Source organism: Mastigoproctus giganteus, chromosome 10 (assembly GCF_048544385.1).
Source record: "Mastigoproctus giganteus isolate SK-2022 chromosome 10, ASM4854438v1, whole genome shotgun sequence".
Lineage (NCBI taxonomy): Eukaryota > Metazoa > Arthropoda > Arachnida > Uropygi > Thelyphonidae > Mastigoproctus > Mastigoproctus giganteus.
In genome coordinates this window covers 98,291,537-98,308,027 of record NC_143584.1, presented here as the reverse complement: position 1 = coordinate 98,308,027, position 16,491 = coordinate 98,291,537, and the positions used below count along the sequence as shown (strand labels likewise).

General features: G+C 34.8%; 1 protein-coding gene across 1 annotated transcript in view; it reads right to left on the bottom strand.

The window, feature by feature from the left end:
• Positions 1 to 16,491, bottom strand: part of Nadsyn (NAD synthetase) — a 370,732-nt gene that overhangs the window by 15,967 nt on the left and 338,274 nt on the right. Inside the window, exons 18-19 of the mRNA XM_090382985.1 lie at positions 11,690 to 11,759; positions 1,408 to 1,536 (exon numbers count right to left, since the gene is read on the bottom strand). Coding sequence (XP_090239111.1) covers positions 1,408 to 1,536; positions 11,690 to 11,759 — 199 coding nt within the window. The remainder of the gene's footprint in view (positions 1 to 1,407; positions 1,537 to 11,689; positions 11,760 to 16,491) is intronic.

Below are 16,491 nucleotides of genomic sequence, written 5' to 3'. Positions count from 1 at the left end.
TCGATGCCATATGCTTGCATTTCACTATGTACTGTCTATGTACATAGTCATATTATGAAGGTACATATAATACATACATAGACAAAATTTTAGACTAGTTTTTCTTATATATTTCATACTTTGGAACGGAACCCCTTTATTACTATGGGAGCCATAACTCAGTATTCGCAGCATTTCTCAGGAACATAACCCCCGCGAATAGCAGGAGTTTACTGTATTTATATTAAAACAAATATAGAAAAATGAAAAGAATTTAATTTAGAAACGCATTTAGCATTTATAGATTACGAAAAAGCATTTGATTGAGTAAACAGACGAAAACTATGGGACATATTGAGTAATAAAGGATACTCAAAGCATCTTACGAAAATAATACAGAGTTTATATCAAGGAACAAAAATAGTAACAGATACAGGTAAAAAATTAACAGAAGAAAGTATAATAAATCAAGGAGTTAGACAGGGATGCAGCTTGTCACCAACATTGTTTAACCTATATATCGAGGATATGATATGTAAATGGAAAGAGGAAATTAATACAGGAATATATTTAAATATAAAGAATAGGATTAATACACTGTTATTTGCAGATGATCAAGTAATTATTCAAGAGAGTGAAGATAATTTACAAAGAGCAGTATTTAAATTAAACCAAATAACAGAAGAATATAAAGTTAAAATATCAACAATGAAAACTAGAACAATGGCTTTTAAAGGAAAAAATACGGTGAGAACAAAAATAGTTATAGACAGTGAAATATTAGAATAAGTAAAACATTTTAAATACCTAGGATGTTTAAATACCTAACATATGATGTCGAAGAAGATATGAACCAGAAATTGGCAAAATTTCAAAATATATGTGGAACAATAAAAAGAACTGTGGCTAAGAAAACAAGGAAAGAAACACAACTGAAATTTTACAAAGTAATGGCAATACCAACACTTTACGATTCTGAAACATGGATACCGAAACAAAGAGACATTAATAGAATACAAGCTGCAGAAATAAAATTTTTAAGATATGTTAAAGGATGTATAAAATTAGATAAAATACCAAACGTAAATATTAGAAAGGAATTAAAGATTTACTCAATTAATTAAAAAATTATAGAATATAGACAAAGATGGAAAGAACATGTAGAAAGAATGGAAGATAATAGATTCCCTAAATTAGCTTACACATATAGAGCAAAAGGAAAAAGAGACAGAGGAAGACCGAAGAAAAGATGGGCAGACCTTTTTGAGATCAGAACAGGCGGATTGCCTAATCCATGAAGGAAGACAAGCAAAGCAAAATATAAAATTTTATGACAGACATGAAGACAATAAGGTGCTTTATATGTATACTAATGTGCCTTAAAAAACAAAAAATTTATATTTAATTTGTATGAAAAAACTATCTTACCTCAAATGGTGTGCAATGGTCTTGCCATAAAGATACTAATTTACAAAACATAGAAAATGGTCCACATCCACCAGGCTTACGCAGCTTGCCATAGGTACTTAATTCATCATATGTCATTCCCATGTCATCCTTAATGAAGAGAGAGAAAAAAAAAAAATTAAAGAACTCAAATATCCTAACCTTCACAGAAATAAACTGGTAGCTTCCCCCCCCCCCCATTAATTTTAAGAAAATGCAAATAGACATGTGAGAAATAACCACTCATATAATGTTGTTAACTTTTTCAGGAATCAGCATTCTGCTAGCCTTGTGGAGTGAGTTCTTTCATGGAATTTGAAAAAAAACTTTGAAAAAATGTTTTTAAATATTTATTTATGCATCACCTGATTCAATTTTGCCAACTTACAGATCTGAATTCTAGAGAATTTCAGCTTTTGTAAGTCAAATCAGACAAAATTAACCCCAGGGGGTCATATCTGGTCAGTATGGACTTGACACACCCAGGGTTCTGAGCTGGATATCATCATTCTTCTCTTTCTTGGTGATTCCTTTCTACTTCTGATTCTCTCTCTCTCTCTCAGGGTAACTCTGGAATTTTTTTTTTTTTGACTAGTGCAGCATAAGCCTCAGGCTTCCTTGCACCATATGGCTAATAATAATAATAATAATACTCTCTTGCCATGTGGACTGCAACCCAACACCCTCTTTTCTAGATTGCTTTCTTCACCCATTCTTTCTACATGCGTTTTTGCTTCATTTCATATGCTCTAATATGATCAAGCAGAGGGAATTTTTTCATTTATATCCTGATTTCATTATATCCTGATTTATTTTTTCTTTACCCAGAAGAGTAGATTCCGCAGTCCTTTCCACATCTCATTTTTTTATAGTCCATGTCTCACTTTCATATGATAATATAGGTCTTGCTAAAGTATTATATACTATTATTTGTAAAAAAATAAGAGAAGTTTACCTCAATATGATACTCTCCAGAAATTAAAACAAAAACAATTAAAAAATTGAAAAGCTTACATTACAGTAAGAAATAATTAAAAATTAATTGAACACATTTAAAAATCAATTTAATGCAATTAAAAATTAAGTAAAAAATTAACTTAACAAAAAAAATTGCAAAACAATTTTCCTTCCTTCCTGAAGCATAAAAGACCACGAATCGGAGATTATATATGGCCGGCAAACATTAACAGAATTCTCATGTAATTTAATTTTGACGGTTTTTGCAATGAATAGTCTTGTATAATTATGTTGGACACTAAGTATTTTGGCCTCGTTAAATAAAAAAGTGTTTTTCATTAATGGCATGAAAGGCTAATTCTGACGCTGATGAACGAGAAGCCCGAAATGAGGCCACATGTTGATTAACACGAAATTTCAGAGTAAACAGCGTAGAACCTTGGTAAGACGAGTCACAATCACTGCAAGAAATGTTGTATACTAGGTCATTTATTTGTGTTGTGAATGAGGAAAGGACTGAGCGATTGTTCAGTATAGTGTGTAATTTCCGTATTGGCTTGGCTACAATTGTAAATTCAGTATCTTTAATGAATCTTAAGTTGTTTGTGCCACCATTCAACATATGGGACAGAAATAAAGTATTTTTTGATATTTGATATTAATTCGGTTTATTGTAGCAAGGGGGTTACCCTTGTTTAAGAATCAGTTGGTTAATATTTGAATTTCTGAGCCCAAAGCAGATTCTATCGTTGAATATTTATAAGCATTGAGAAATTGATCTTTTGTAGGTGAACGGGTGATAGCTGTTATAATGCAGAAGCATAACGGTGTTTGTAGGTTTACGATAGATGTTAAATTGGATTCTATTCGAGTCTCGAGTAAGTGTGAAATTTAGAAAATTTAATGACTTAGTATTCGTATTCTCCCTTTCCAATGTAAAGAATGTCTAGAATGAAAATTATTAAATGAATGTAAAATGTCTTGGATAATGCTACTATCAGTAAAAACTAGAACATCGTCTAAATACCTCCCATAGTACGTGATATGGGGTAGAAAAGGCGTCAAATGTATATGTTCAATCGTTGAGAGATACAAAGGGTACTAGGAAAGTTTTGCAATATGACGCAACAATGAATCACAGGAAGCTGTTTGTTGCTGCATGTTGAGACATGTTCATACGTGCATAGTAGCCGCCGCGCCAAGTCGATGGGCTCAGTTATTCATTAGTAGTGAGAGTGTAAAGTGCTTGCGATGGCATCGTGGTCACGAAATGAGATAAGGACAGTTTTGCGGTATAATTTCGTGCGTGGTTTAACCATAGACCAGTGCTTAGAAGAAATGACTCTTGCACTAGATGATGATTGTTCACATTGTACAACGATATTCAGGTGGTATAGAGAATTCCAAAGGGGAAATTTCACTCTGGAGGATTCTGAGAGGCCGGGAAGGCCACGAACGTCAGTTACGGAGGAAAACGTTACTGCTGTGAGGAAAATGCTTGATGAAAACAGGCGAGTGACCTACCAACAGATAGAGGATACTTTGGGCCTAAATGCACCAGCAATTCGTTCGATTCTGCAAGATCATTTGCACGTGAAGAAACTTTGTTCTCTCTGGGTGCCACATCAACTGACTGAAGAGCAGATGACACGACGTGTGACTTGGTGCCGGGAGATGTTAAAAAAGTTTGATAAGGGACAATCTCGGTATGTGAACAACATCGTGACAGGTGACGAGACTTGGCTGTACTATTACGATCTGTCGACCAAGGCTCAAAACAAAGTTTGGGTCTTTGATGATGACGACACACCCGTAATTGTCAGAAAATCCCGATCTGTAAAGAAGAAAATGATAGCTGTATTTTTCAAATCGAGTGGAATTGTGGAACGTGTCGTTTTGGACACGCAGAAGACAGTCACAGCTAAGTGGTATACTGAACAATGCCTGCCTAAAGTCATTGGATCTATGAAGAACCTGCGGCCAAAGTCAAGAATGGACACCTGGTACCTCCATCACGAAAATGCTCCAGCTCACCGCGCCAAAGCCTGCACCGAATATTTGACCACGACAGGACTGAAACTTCTCGAGCACCCTCCCTACAGGCCAGACCTTGCTCCCTGCGACTTTGCACTGTTCCCGCATGTGAAAATGAAGCTAAAAGGGAGGCGGTTTTCCAGTGATGAGGACCTTCTACGGGCTTGGGACAACGAGTGTGCTTTACTCCCTAGTGAAACTTGGCAGAACTGGTTTAAAGATTGGTTTCGGAGGATGGAGAGGTGTATTGAATGTAGAGGAAATTACTTTGAAAAAATTAAATAAACAAAGCTGTATTGCAAAACTTTCCTAGTACCCTTTGTAGATCTCTGATATTAAGCCACTCAGGCTTAATCCCATTGAAAAACCAAAAATATTGCCCTTAAAGCAACATAATTCCAAAGTTTGCCAGGGTCAATGTAAATCATAAAATTTTGGGTGTTAACACGTTTACTGCCGACTACGAGGTAATTTGTATTTGGCGATCTGCCCAGGATGCCACATAAGAATTAACTCAGACTGGTATGACTTGCCTTTCAGGCACAGCGACGAGTATATTCGTAGTAAATACGTGCAATTGATGGATAGTGGGCTTCTGGGATAAGAATAAAAAATCAACCACGCCGTCAGAAAACAGAATTTATTCACAAAAAAAAAAAAAAAAAAACAGGTAACAAAGTACTAAATACAATGTACATGACAAAGTCTGTGTCACTGCAGCGGATTTACGCACAGCACTAACTGATATACAGAGAATTCTGCAAGTTACAACCCGTCTGATTTAATCGAGTTAACTCGTAGCTGGCTGCCACAAAGAATTTTCTATTGAATACGCCAGAGATAATTCGTGAGACTTTTTTTTTTACAACAATAAGCTCTTTTTTAAGAGTCTTGGTGATGAATATATATTATAATTTGGGTTTTGAATAATTTAACATGCCTAATTCAAATTGCTGTTGGAGACCAGTTTACACAAATAAGCATTGGCAGTCAACGTGTTAAGAAACTAGCACTTGACACATCACGTAATATAGTTAAACTTGCCTTAAGATCTTGGTATTCTAATAAATAAAAATAGCATTCTCAAGTTCGCGACGAATTAAAAAATTATCTGCATCCTAACGATTGGTCTGTATTGAAGGCCTCCATAGATTTGCGCATTATAGCCTTAGTTGCTAATGCGCCAATAAAAACCCATAGATTTACGACGTGAAGCACAGGCCTCAGAAATAAAAAACAGACACGTTAACAAATTGAATCAGGAGTGTCAAGACATGTTCATACGAGTTCAAACACATTGTCGCAAGCTTTAAACCAAATGCATACGAGTTGGGTGAAGACCCCCCCCTCGCATACATACAACACGCTACGGCAGAATACTTCAGCTAGTTCGTGAACACCCCCTCACCCAACATTCAATGAACCGACATATCAATAGGTTACAAATCTTTCCTCGTATATGTTATCGCAGGACCAGATTTCACTTTTATCCAAAGGATTAAATTATAATTTATCACCTTGAAAAAACTACCTAAAAAAACAGTGCGTAATTGATATTGAATTTGGACTTTGTAATGTTCCAAAAAAAGATTTATTTATTCAACAAGTTAACCAAGGGGTAAATAACATAAAAGAAATGCGACTTCCTAAATTGAATACACATGACAGTTCAGCCTTATGTGAACTTCGGGAAAATAAAGACATTATTATTCAGAGAGCTGATAAATGAGATGCAGTGGTAATACTCGATAAAGTCAGTTGTATCAGATACCTCCACTTATCTTGAAGTAGACCCGGAACTATTTATCAATTTGGTTTAATCAATACAATAAAACGTTAACCACGTATCGAAAAAAAAATTTACTACATTACTATGGCTCAGTTAAAGGAATTGAAGGCCAGAATATCCTGCACTTTTCAGTCAGGTAAAATTACTTAAGACAGGGTTTCCTATTCGGCCTATTGTTTCCTACAGCAACTCGGCATTTTCATTCTTGGCCACACATATATAACATTATAAAACCGTTTAGGCGATACAATTTGGGATTAAGAACTACAATACATTATTTAAAGACAGTAGACCTGGCGATAATGATAATTTATTCTCACTAGATGTTACCTCGTTATATACAAATGTAAACGTTGAATACACATTAGATATTCTTTGGGATATGTTGAATAATAACTTGATACCGATTAATTATACGACGCTTCCTAGTAAGGAAATTTTTCACTCAATTAAACTCTTAGTTGAAGCCAACTATATCACGTTTCAAGACAAAGTATACAAACAAATTTTTGGTTTGCCAATGGGATTAAGCCTGAGTGGCTTAATATCCGAGATCTATCTCTCAACAATTGAGCGTATACATTTGACGCCTTTTCTACCCCATATCGCATACTATGGAAGGTATTTAGACGATGTTCTAGTTATTATTGATAGTAGCACTATCCAAGACATTTTACATTCGTTTAATAATATTCATTCTAGACTGAAATTTACATTGGAAAGGAAGAATAGAGATACTAAATCATTAAATTTTCAAAATTTCACACTTACTCGAGACTCGAATAGAATCCAATTTAACATCTATCGTAAACCTACAAACACTGGTATGCTTCTGCATTATAACAGCTATCACCTGTTCACCTACAAACTATCGATTATTTTTAATCAATTTCTCAATGCTTATAAATATTCAATGATGGAATTTGCTTTGGGCTCAGAAATACAAATATTAACCAACAGATTTTTAAACAAGGGTTTTCCCTTGCTACAATAAACCAAATTAGGGCACAAGCTAAGGATAGGATACAAAAAACCACATGAACCAGCAATTGTAATATCAAAAAATACTTTATTTCTGTCCCATATGTTGAACAGTGGCACAAACAACTTAACAGATGCTTTAAAGATAAATGGCTATAAAATCGTAGCCAGGCCAATACGGAAATTACACACTATACTGAACAATCGCTCATTCCTTTCCTCATTCGCAACACAAATAAATGACCTGGACAACATTTCTTGCGGTGATTGCAACTTGTCTTACCAAGGTTCTACGCGGTTTCCTCTGAATTTTCGTGTTAATCAACACGTGGCCTCAGTTTGGGCTTCTCGTTCAGCAGCATCAGAATTAGCCTTTCATGCCATTAATGAAACACATACTTTTTTATTTAATGAGGCCAAAATACTTAAGTGTTCAACGTAATTATACGAGACTATTAATTGCAGAAACTGTGTTGATCAGGAGAATTCTGTTGATGTTCGCTGGACATATTTAATCTCTGATCCTTGGTCTTTTATGCGCATACTCAAAGATGAATAATCCCCATTTAAGTTTCATGCTCACCCCTATTCGGTAATTTTCATTCCTGTGATCACGACATAAGGTCAAAAAGTGTTGTCAGCTTCAGGATGGAAAATCATTTTGCAATTTTTTTCGTTAAATTAATTTTTAATTGCATTAAATTGATTTTTAATTATTTTTTACTGTAATAATTAAAAATCATCAGCCAAAAAAAAAAAAAAAACCACCCTTCCCATTTCACTCATCCAGTCACTCCAAATGTTTGTCTAGTTCAGCCTAAATTTATTTAACTTGTCAACTTCCACAACAGCAGACTGAACTCTGTTCCAGCAATCAACTACCCGCTGGCTAAAGGCAAACTTCCCCAAATATATTCTACAACCGTCTTTCCTCAATTTGAATCTATGCCTCCTCAGGTTCTTAATCTGAGCAAGCAGAAGAATCCCATCAGCATTGAGCCTGCTCAAACCATTCAAGGCCTTATACACCTCAATCAAATCACCTCGCAGGGCCTAGTCTCCAAACGCTGCATTTTGCAGAACTTAAGCCTTTCTTCATAAGGTCACCCCCCCTTTGTTCCTCCCACCAATCTTGTTGCTCTTTTCTGTACTTGTTCTAAAATGAGGCCTCCAGACCTGTATTCAGTACTCAAGGTGTGGCCCGACAATTGCCTTATACAAGGGGATAATCACCTCCTTATCCCTGCTAGCAAAATTCCTAAATATCATTGACAAGACTCCATGACTTGCTCTGGGAGCCCGTCTGTACTGCTCAGAGAACTTCATATCTGACTGCACGATTACTCCCAGGTCTTTTTCATTCTCCACCTCCTTGAGTGTAGTGCCACACAGTTGGTACGTTTCTCTTGGGTTACTGCTACTCATATGGAGTACTTTGCATTTGTCAATGTTAAACTTCAGTTGCCACTTCTCAGTCCATCTGCCTAACTTTTCTAGATCCTGTTGCAGTAGATACTGTCATTAACAACCCTGCCAACCTTTGTATCATCATCTGTAAACTTGGACATTAAGCCTGATATACCTTCATCGATATCACTGATAAATACACAAAACAATAATGGGCCCAGCACCAAACCCTGGGGGACTCCGCTAATAACACTAGTCCACAATTAAAGAGCAGTGTCCATTTATTACCACTCTCTGATATCTCCCACTCAACCATCCCTTTATCCATTGTAGCAATTTGCCCTTAATGCCATACAGCTCCAATTTGTACAGCAGTCTTCCATGTGAAACAGTCTCAAAAGCTTTCCTGAAATCCAAGTATATGATATCAAAATTATTTTTTGCATCCAGTTCCTTTGTGAACCACATCGTAGTATCCAATCAAATTGGTCAGACAAGACTTCCCTTTAACAACCCCATGCTGTGTCTGAACTATTACTGCAGTCTTGTCTAGATGATCCTGCAATGCTTCTTTAACCAGTGACTCCATTATTTTCCCTTGAATAGAAGTTAAACTAACAGGTCTATAATTATTTGTGTCACCCTTTGAACCCCCTTTGTGAATTGGGGATAGAAATTGCACATCTCCAGTCCACGAGGACCTCCCTAGAATCTACGGATGCTTTCATAATTAGGGCTAAAGGTTTGCTTACTTTCCTCACTGCCTCCTTCAAAATAACTAGATAGATTCCATCCACCCCAGGTGTCTTTTTTATGTTTAACATCAACAATTTCTCCTCCACTTGCTCTCCATTATTACAAAATCATTTAGCTCCCTGTTAAAGTTTAGTATACTTCTGTCCTCCCCATCTTTACAGAATTCCTCTTGTGTGAATTTAGTTGCAAAATACTCATTCAGTTCGTCAGCTATCTGAGCAGGATAATCAACAGTCAAACCATTAATATCAAGTGGACCAATCAGATTCATCAATCTGATTAATCCCCTTCCTTCTAGAGTTTACATAAGTAAAGGAATCTTTGTTGTCTTTGCATCCTTTGCCAAAGATCAGCCTTTGCTTGCCTAACCTCCTTTGTGACTTGGTTACAGACCAGCTTATATTTATCACAGGCTTCTCTGTCACCTGATAATTTATATGCTTCCCATGCATTTTTCTTCTCTGCCACAAGCCTCATTAGTTCATCTGACATCCATTTAGGTCTAAATCTTGAACAGTATTTCTTAGTTGGTATGAAAAGTCTGGTAGTTTCCAAGATTAATTTCTTGAAGGCTTTAACATCATCAGTTGATCCCACTGTATTGAATTTAAAAACTGACAGAGACTTAGTCACCTTTATGAAAGCAAAAACCCTTTACCTTTGATGGTAGTTAGATCTTTAAGTAAATCCCACATCAGCACACTTTGATCACTGTCACGTAGTGGTTCCATTATTGGCAAATTCTTAATGCATGAATAATCACTGCTGATAATCAGATCAAGAGGATTACTCCCTCTGGTTGCCCTCAAACATGTGCTGTAGAAAACAATTCTCCAATAAATCGACAAAAGTCTTGCTAGCATGCAAGTGACCAACTCACAAGTTCCAGTCAATATTTGAAAAGTTAAAATCCCTCATTACAAGACATTCTGATGTACTGGCCCACTATTTCTCTGCACAACTGTTCATTGTACTCATCAGAGTCATTAGGCCTATAACAAACTACTACTCTCATTTTTGCTTTCTCATTGCTTATGTCACACCAAACAGACTCAACATTGCACTGTCCACCCATGTCAACTGGATGCACTTCCTTAGATTTTATGTTTCTTAACCAACATCATAACCATTCCTCCCTTCCTACCCTATCTATCATTTATGTACACATAGTACTCCTCAAATTTCATTTCTGCACTGTTTATATCTGTGTGACACCATTTCTCTGATATCCCTATAATATCTGCCTTTGATGTCTTGACCAGAATTTCAAATTCATCAATTTTATTTACTATACTTCTAGCATTGGTGTACATACAAGTATACATGCAAGTGTTCCCATCACACACATTACTGATGTATGTGATATGAGCATCCCATTTTGTAAAATTGTCTATTTCAACCACTGAATTATGGAGAACACGAACTATTGCCAGTAACAAAGTAATAATGTGCAACAACCATTAGTAATTTTTGATATTCTAAATGTGATTTCATAGTCTAGAAAAAGAATGTCATGTGCTGTTTAAAACATTTACTCTCAAACTGTACAGCAATTGATATATTTAATGCTGTTTCCCCTTTGAGAAGTAACTTGTGTGAATTTTCAAACTTTTCTTCATTTGTAATTTAGGTTCCAGTGATATATTTTTTATTGCATCTTTAGTTGAGGTGAGGAAAATTGAGATAGGGAGAAATTTAAATTCCATGGTAATTAGTCTCAGATAATTCCTAAAAAAAGTTAACCTATAAGCTAAATAAAATGCAGAATGGAAGTGGTGTCCCCTTAGCTTAGTTTCATTGTGCTGTCTCCCTCCTAACTTTTAGTAAATGAATATAACATAAACATTCCCTTCCCCGAGGGTCTCTCCATGCTTTTCAATTACACTGTTGTAGAGTTCCCATTTGAAAGGTGTTGTATAAATGTTTACTTATGCAAGTTTCTGTAATGAAATTTGTTTTGTTATAAACTGTATTTTTTTTTTGTCTTGAGGGAACAAGTATACCTATAGAGTATAATTTGATGAAATACATGGGTTGCGACGTATGTCCATTTTCTTAAAATAGACACAGAGAAATTGAGGCATTAGTGTCACTGTTATGACATACTGTAGAATAGATATTCTACTATTCACGGTATAGTATTAAATGTCTGTGTTTGTTGATCAAACACCAAATACAGATAGCATATTTTCTATGTGTACAGATGTCTTCTTAATCACTTAGAGAAAAGTTTGGCATATCTGTAATTGGTATCACAGAATTACTTATAAAAATTTCTTAATATTGTTTAAACCAAAATTTAATTAATTTTATTAATTTTCATTACTCTAACTTTATTACCTCATCAGTCTGTACAAGTTTTCCTTCACTCAATGGTTCTAACTCAGCAGTGGGGGGAGCTTGTAAAATACTACAGATTATAAAGTATAAAGTACAGAGGGAAACAATATAAGTATATAAAATATAAATTTATGTCAACTTTAAAAAGATATATAAAAGTCAATTAAATGAATACTGAATAGCAATGAAAACGATTTGCTATGCAAATCGTTTTCATTGCTATCAGTTTTCATTGTTATCATGCCCTTCATATATTAATTGATATATGAAGGGCATGATACCTGTTACACAACAAATAACAAACAAGAGAAAGAACAATACTGCAAAAATTCACTAGAAAATATTTCACTGGAGAATGTAAAGGTTATAATACAGGCAGTCCTTGGACTTATGAAAGGTTATGTTCTGGGAATAGTGCCCTAAGTCTGAAACAAAATTTCAGGTCAGGAACATAATTAGGAATGGCATCTATAAAGGCATTTTTGGACTAAGGATCACTTGATTGAGAGTCACTTGATGCTTCTTTTTTTTTTTTTTTTTTCAAGAATGTATCCAGAGGCGTTCATTTGGCTTTTTTTCATTATAAGTTATTCTGAAACAAATGTAGGTACTGATTATCTTACTACATTCGGAAACTTAGGATTCACTTCTTTGAAAATTGTCACAGCAGCTTCTAAATGTTTAAAGGCATCTCCTGATCCATCTTCATGCTGATTTCACTGTCACAAAAAGACTCAAAGCCTTAGCCTGAATGGTGGCAAGGTTTAAAAGCACACAGTGTTTTGTTTGGTCTGGAATCCAAAAATAAAAAGTGTTTCCATCTTAGTACAAGTCCTATGTGTTAACTTATAATTTTTAAACTTAATGGTGGGGAGGGGGGAAGGTGTTTCTAATTTCAGCACTGATTCTGACCATTTCTTTAAGCATTGTTTGCATAGTTATGAGGGCAGGGTCACTTGTCTTCCAATTGATAACAAAAGTGATAACATTTAGTGAGAGTGGACTGATGAATTCAGTCCACTATGGCTAAATGTTATCACTTTTGTCTTTACTTCTAATATTATGGTCTTTCTTTTTATCCACATTTTTAATGATGAAATATTATATGAAAAAAAAAAAGGAAAAAAAAAGAATCCATCAGCACCAGAGATCACCGAGAACCAGAATAACTAAATAGCATATAATATTACAGATACATCAATAAGTTATGTATTGGCAAATAATGTTCTCACAGGAACAAATTTTCCAGTAAGAAATTTGCACTTTCTCATGTATTACAGTAAAAAATGAAAACAATTTGCTATGCAGTATTTCAAATACAGCTAATGTCACTAATTTTATTTATCCAATTGCCCTTTCAAGGGATAATTTGTAATTTTAAACTATAGTATATAGATAAAAGAGAATAAAATTGCACTTTGCATTTGGGGTTTTTCAACTGATAATTCTCAATGAGAAGGTCCAGAATTCTGAATCATTGAAACAGGACAATTATTAAAAAAAATATGCACATCGAACTGCTTTTGAATGTGAGTCAGATTGCTTTAAGTAATAACATAGGTGGTGATTTGCTAGTGATGTAAGTTTAGATTGTAAAGGTCAAGGGCTGCTGTAAATAAATAAACATTTTTAGTTCTAGGGTACATGTTAAAGAACAATGCTTAATGCATACCCTACATCAGTTACTGCCAGGGCTTAAATATTAATTTAAATATTAATTAAACATAAGAATATAATCTGCACATACACCAAAGATTATGAATACAGTACTCCTTTTTACAGCATAATGGCAATTATATATTGTAACAAAAAAATAATTATATACTGGTAAACTCATATATCAGTAAGAAAAATATATATAATAATTTGAGTTTTATATTTTTAATCAGGAAAAACATATTATACTAATATTGTTTCTTTTTTAACCAGCAGCAAAAAGAAGAGGAAAAAACCTGCCAAATATGAAGATTCCATTATTATGAGGATGGGGGGGAAAGCACAATGAATCAAGTATTGTTGAATCATCCACAAAAGTAAAAACTTGGCTATATCAGCTATATCTGTGAATAAAAAATCTTCGAAATCACACTACATAATCTGTAGTGAATTATGACAACACGTTCAATAACTCATCTATACAGTAAACATCATATAAAAAAGATTATGGGAATCCTATTGTCTCAAAACTTGATACTACAACATGTTAGAGAGACAACTTGTGTAGTTGAGACCCGCTAATATTTGTAAAATTGGATTAATGCTAACTTATTGTGATTTTCTCTTGTAGATGATCTGTGTTCTCATTTTGAATTTAATTTTTAAATCAATGATTTGATTTTAAATCAAATAAAAATAAAATATTAAATATAATATATAGGATATTAAGAAATATTATAGATATTTTAGAAATTTTAAGTCAGGAATTCTCTTACCTGGGATTTTTAGGAAATAACTGCATCCAGGTAAGGTATAATTAGAATAGATGGAGATAGTATTGAAAGCCCTGCCTAAAGATAGATAAAACTTGTAACAGGACAGAGGAATGAAAGCAAGCTATGACCCTAAATCCATGCATGGTGAATAATTGGAAGTATAAAGGGAGATAAATACCCGAAGCTTGATGGCGACTTTTCGCTTATACCATCTTCAAAGGGACTTTAATGATTCCTCAAGGATGGCATTTGTTTCTAAAGATGGAACTTAGAAACTGTGGAATACGAATATTGAATATCAGAAAGGCCAAGAACCATACTTGATGATGACTGGAACTTAAAACAAACAAAGACCTAATTTCAAGCTCCTTTCTGGTGTTTCCGTGCATAAGTATTACCATATCATCTGCACAGCTTACTAGCTCTATCACCAAATGGCGAAAAGTCCCCTTCAAGCTTCGGGTATTTATCTGCCTTTATACTTCCAATTATTTGCCATGCATGGATTTAGGATCAAAGCTTGCTTTCATTCCTCTGTCCTGTTACAAGGTTCATCTATCTTTAGGCAAGTCCTTCAATACTATTTCCATCTATTCTAATTATACCTTACCTGGATGAAGTTATTCCCAAAAAATTCCCAGGTGAGAGAATTCCTGACTTAAAATATCTATATTTCTTAATGTCCTATATATTCTATTCAATATTTTATTTTTATTTGATTTAAAATCAAACCATTGATTTAAAAATTAAATTTAAAATGAGGACACAGATTCTCTACAAGAGAAAATCACAATAAGTGATTTTCTCTTGTAGAGAATCACTCTACAAGTGATTAAAATCAAACCATTGATTTAAAAATTAAATTTAAAATGAGGACACAGATTCTCTACAAGAGAAAATCACAATAAGTTGGCATTTGTCCGATTTTATGAATATTAGCAGATCTCGATTACACAAGTTATCTGTCCAATGTGTCACTATACAGCAAAAATGAGGCAATCTGAATCAGCACATACTGAATAGCTGTTTTATGTGTTTTGTATTTAAAATGAGTGATTTTACTGAGCAGCAAATTTACAGCAAATTTTGTTTAAAATTAGAGAAAAGTGCAACAGAAAATCCATAAAATGTTAAAAACAGACCTTGATCACTGCAAAAAATTGTAGGGCAAGCTGCTTATGAGACTGGTATCAGAAGAGCTAATGTGCATTACATTCTTAAAACAGCTGATATTGCTAAATGATATGAATTGCTCCGGGATATGCAGTGGTCATTCCCTGACCTTTCCGCATCCTCTGTATTTGGTGGTGACGGGCTCGAACCCGGGTCTAATCAAGAAGCGTGTGCTACGCACTGCTGCTCCTTCCCACCTGGCTATGGATGCGCTTGAAGATGGACAAAGATGCAAGAATTTTTGAGAATTATTTTCTTGAAGAACAATGTTTAATGCATACCCTAGATCATTTAATGCATAGTTGGATGGGCAATGTTCAAGCTCAAAGGTACATTCCCGCCCCCCCCCCATTTATTGAGTAAAGCGGCCCTTAGCCAAAAAAAATCTGGCAAATCCACCATACATACAGAAATAGTATAGTACAGTATACAATTATTAACAACACAAATTTCACATTCACATTACAAATCAACTGTACTGTGCAATGGTCATCCCCTCAGCTACAGCACAACAACCTAGAAAGTAGGCTACAGTAGAAACCGATGAAGAGACACTGTCCACAGATGAGCACAAGCATCACATCCTAGAGACTGATCATCACAATGAGCTGGACAAGTAGGCTACAAGAGAAACCGATGAAGAGACACTTTCACAGTGAGCCGATATTCTCCAAAAGACAAAGAGTTCAATGAACAGCCATCTACCAGCAGCCAAAGAGCTCAACAAAAGTTACTCATATTAACCAGCAAAACCAAGCTGGAAGAAGGTGTTATTGCAGGATAAAATCCAAGAAAAACAACTAAGGCTTCTTGCCAACTGTGTTGGCAGGAGCAGAAGTGGACACCCACCCATTAAGGAAACAGAATACCAACATCCTGTCCACCTCTGCAAAGAATTTTCTCTGTTCCTATATAAAAATAATATACTGTTCCATGTAAAGAAGAGGGTACAGTCCACCAATTCATCCATTATTCAACCTTAACTCTTCCAATTGCAAAAGTATATTCCTTCTCATGAAAACTGAATTTGCAAAATTTTGAAAGGCAATACAATTTTCCCTTGTTTTAATAATGGCTCAATGCCATCCACCAGATGAGTTACATTATCAAAATTATTCAGTAAATCCAAACACAAATCAGCATATTCCAAACAATTAAACACAACATGTTTCCATGTTTCCAGATCACCACACGTAC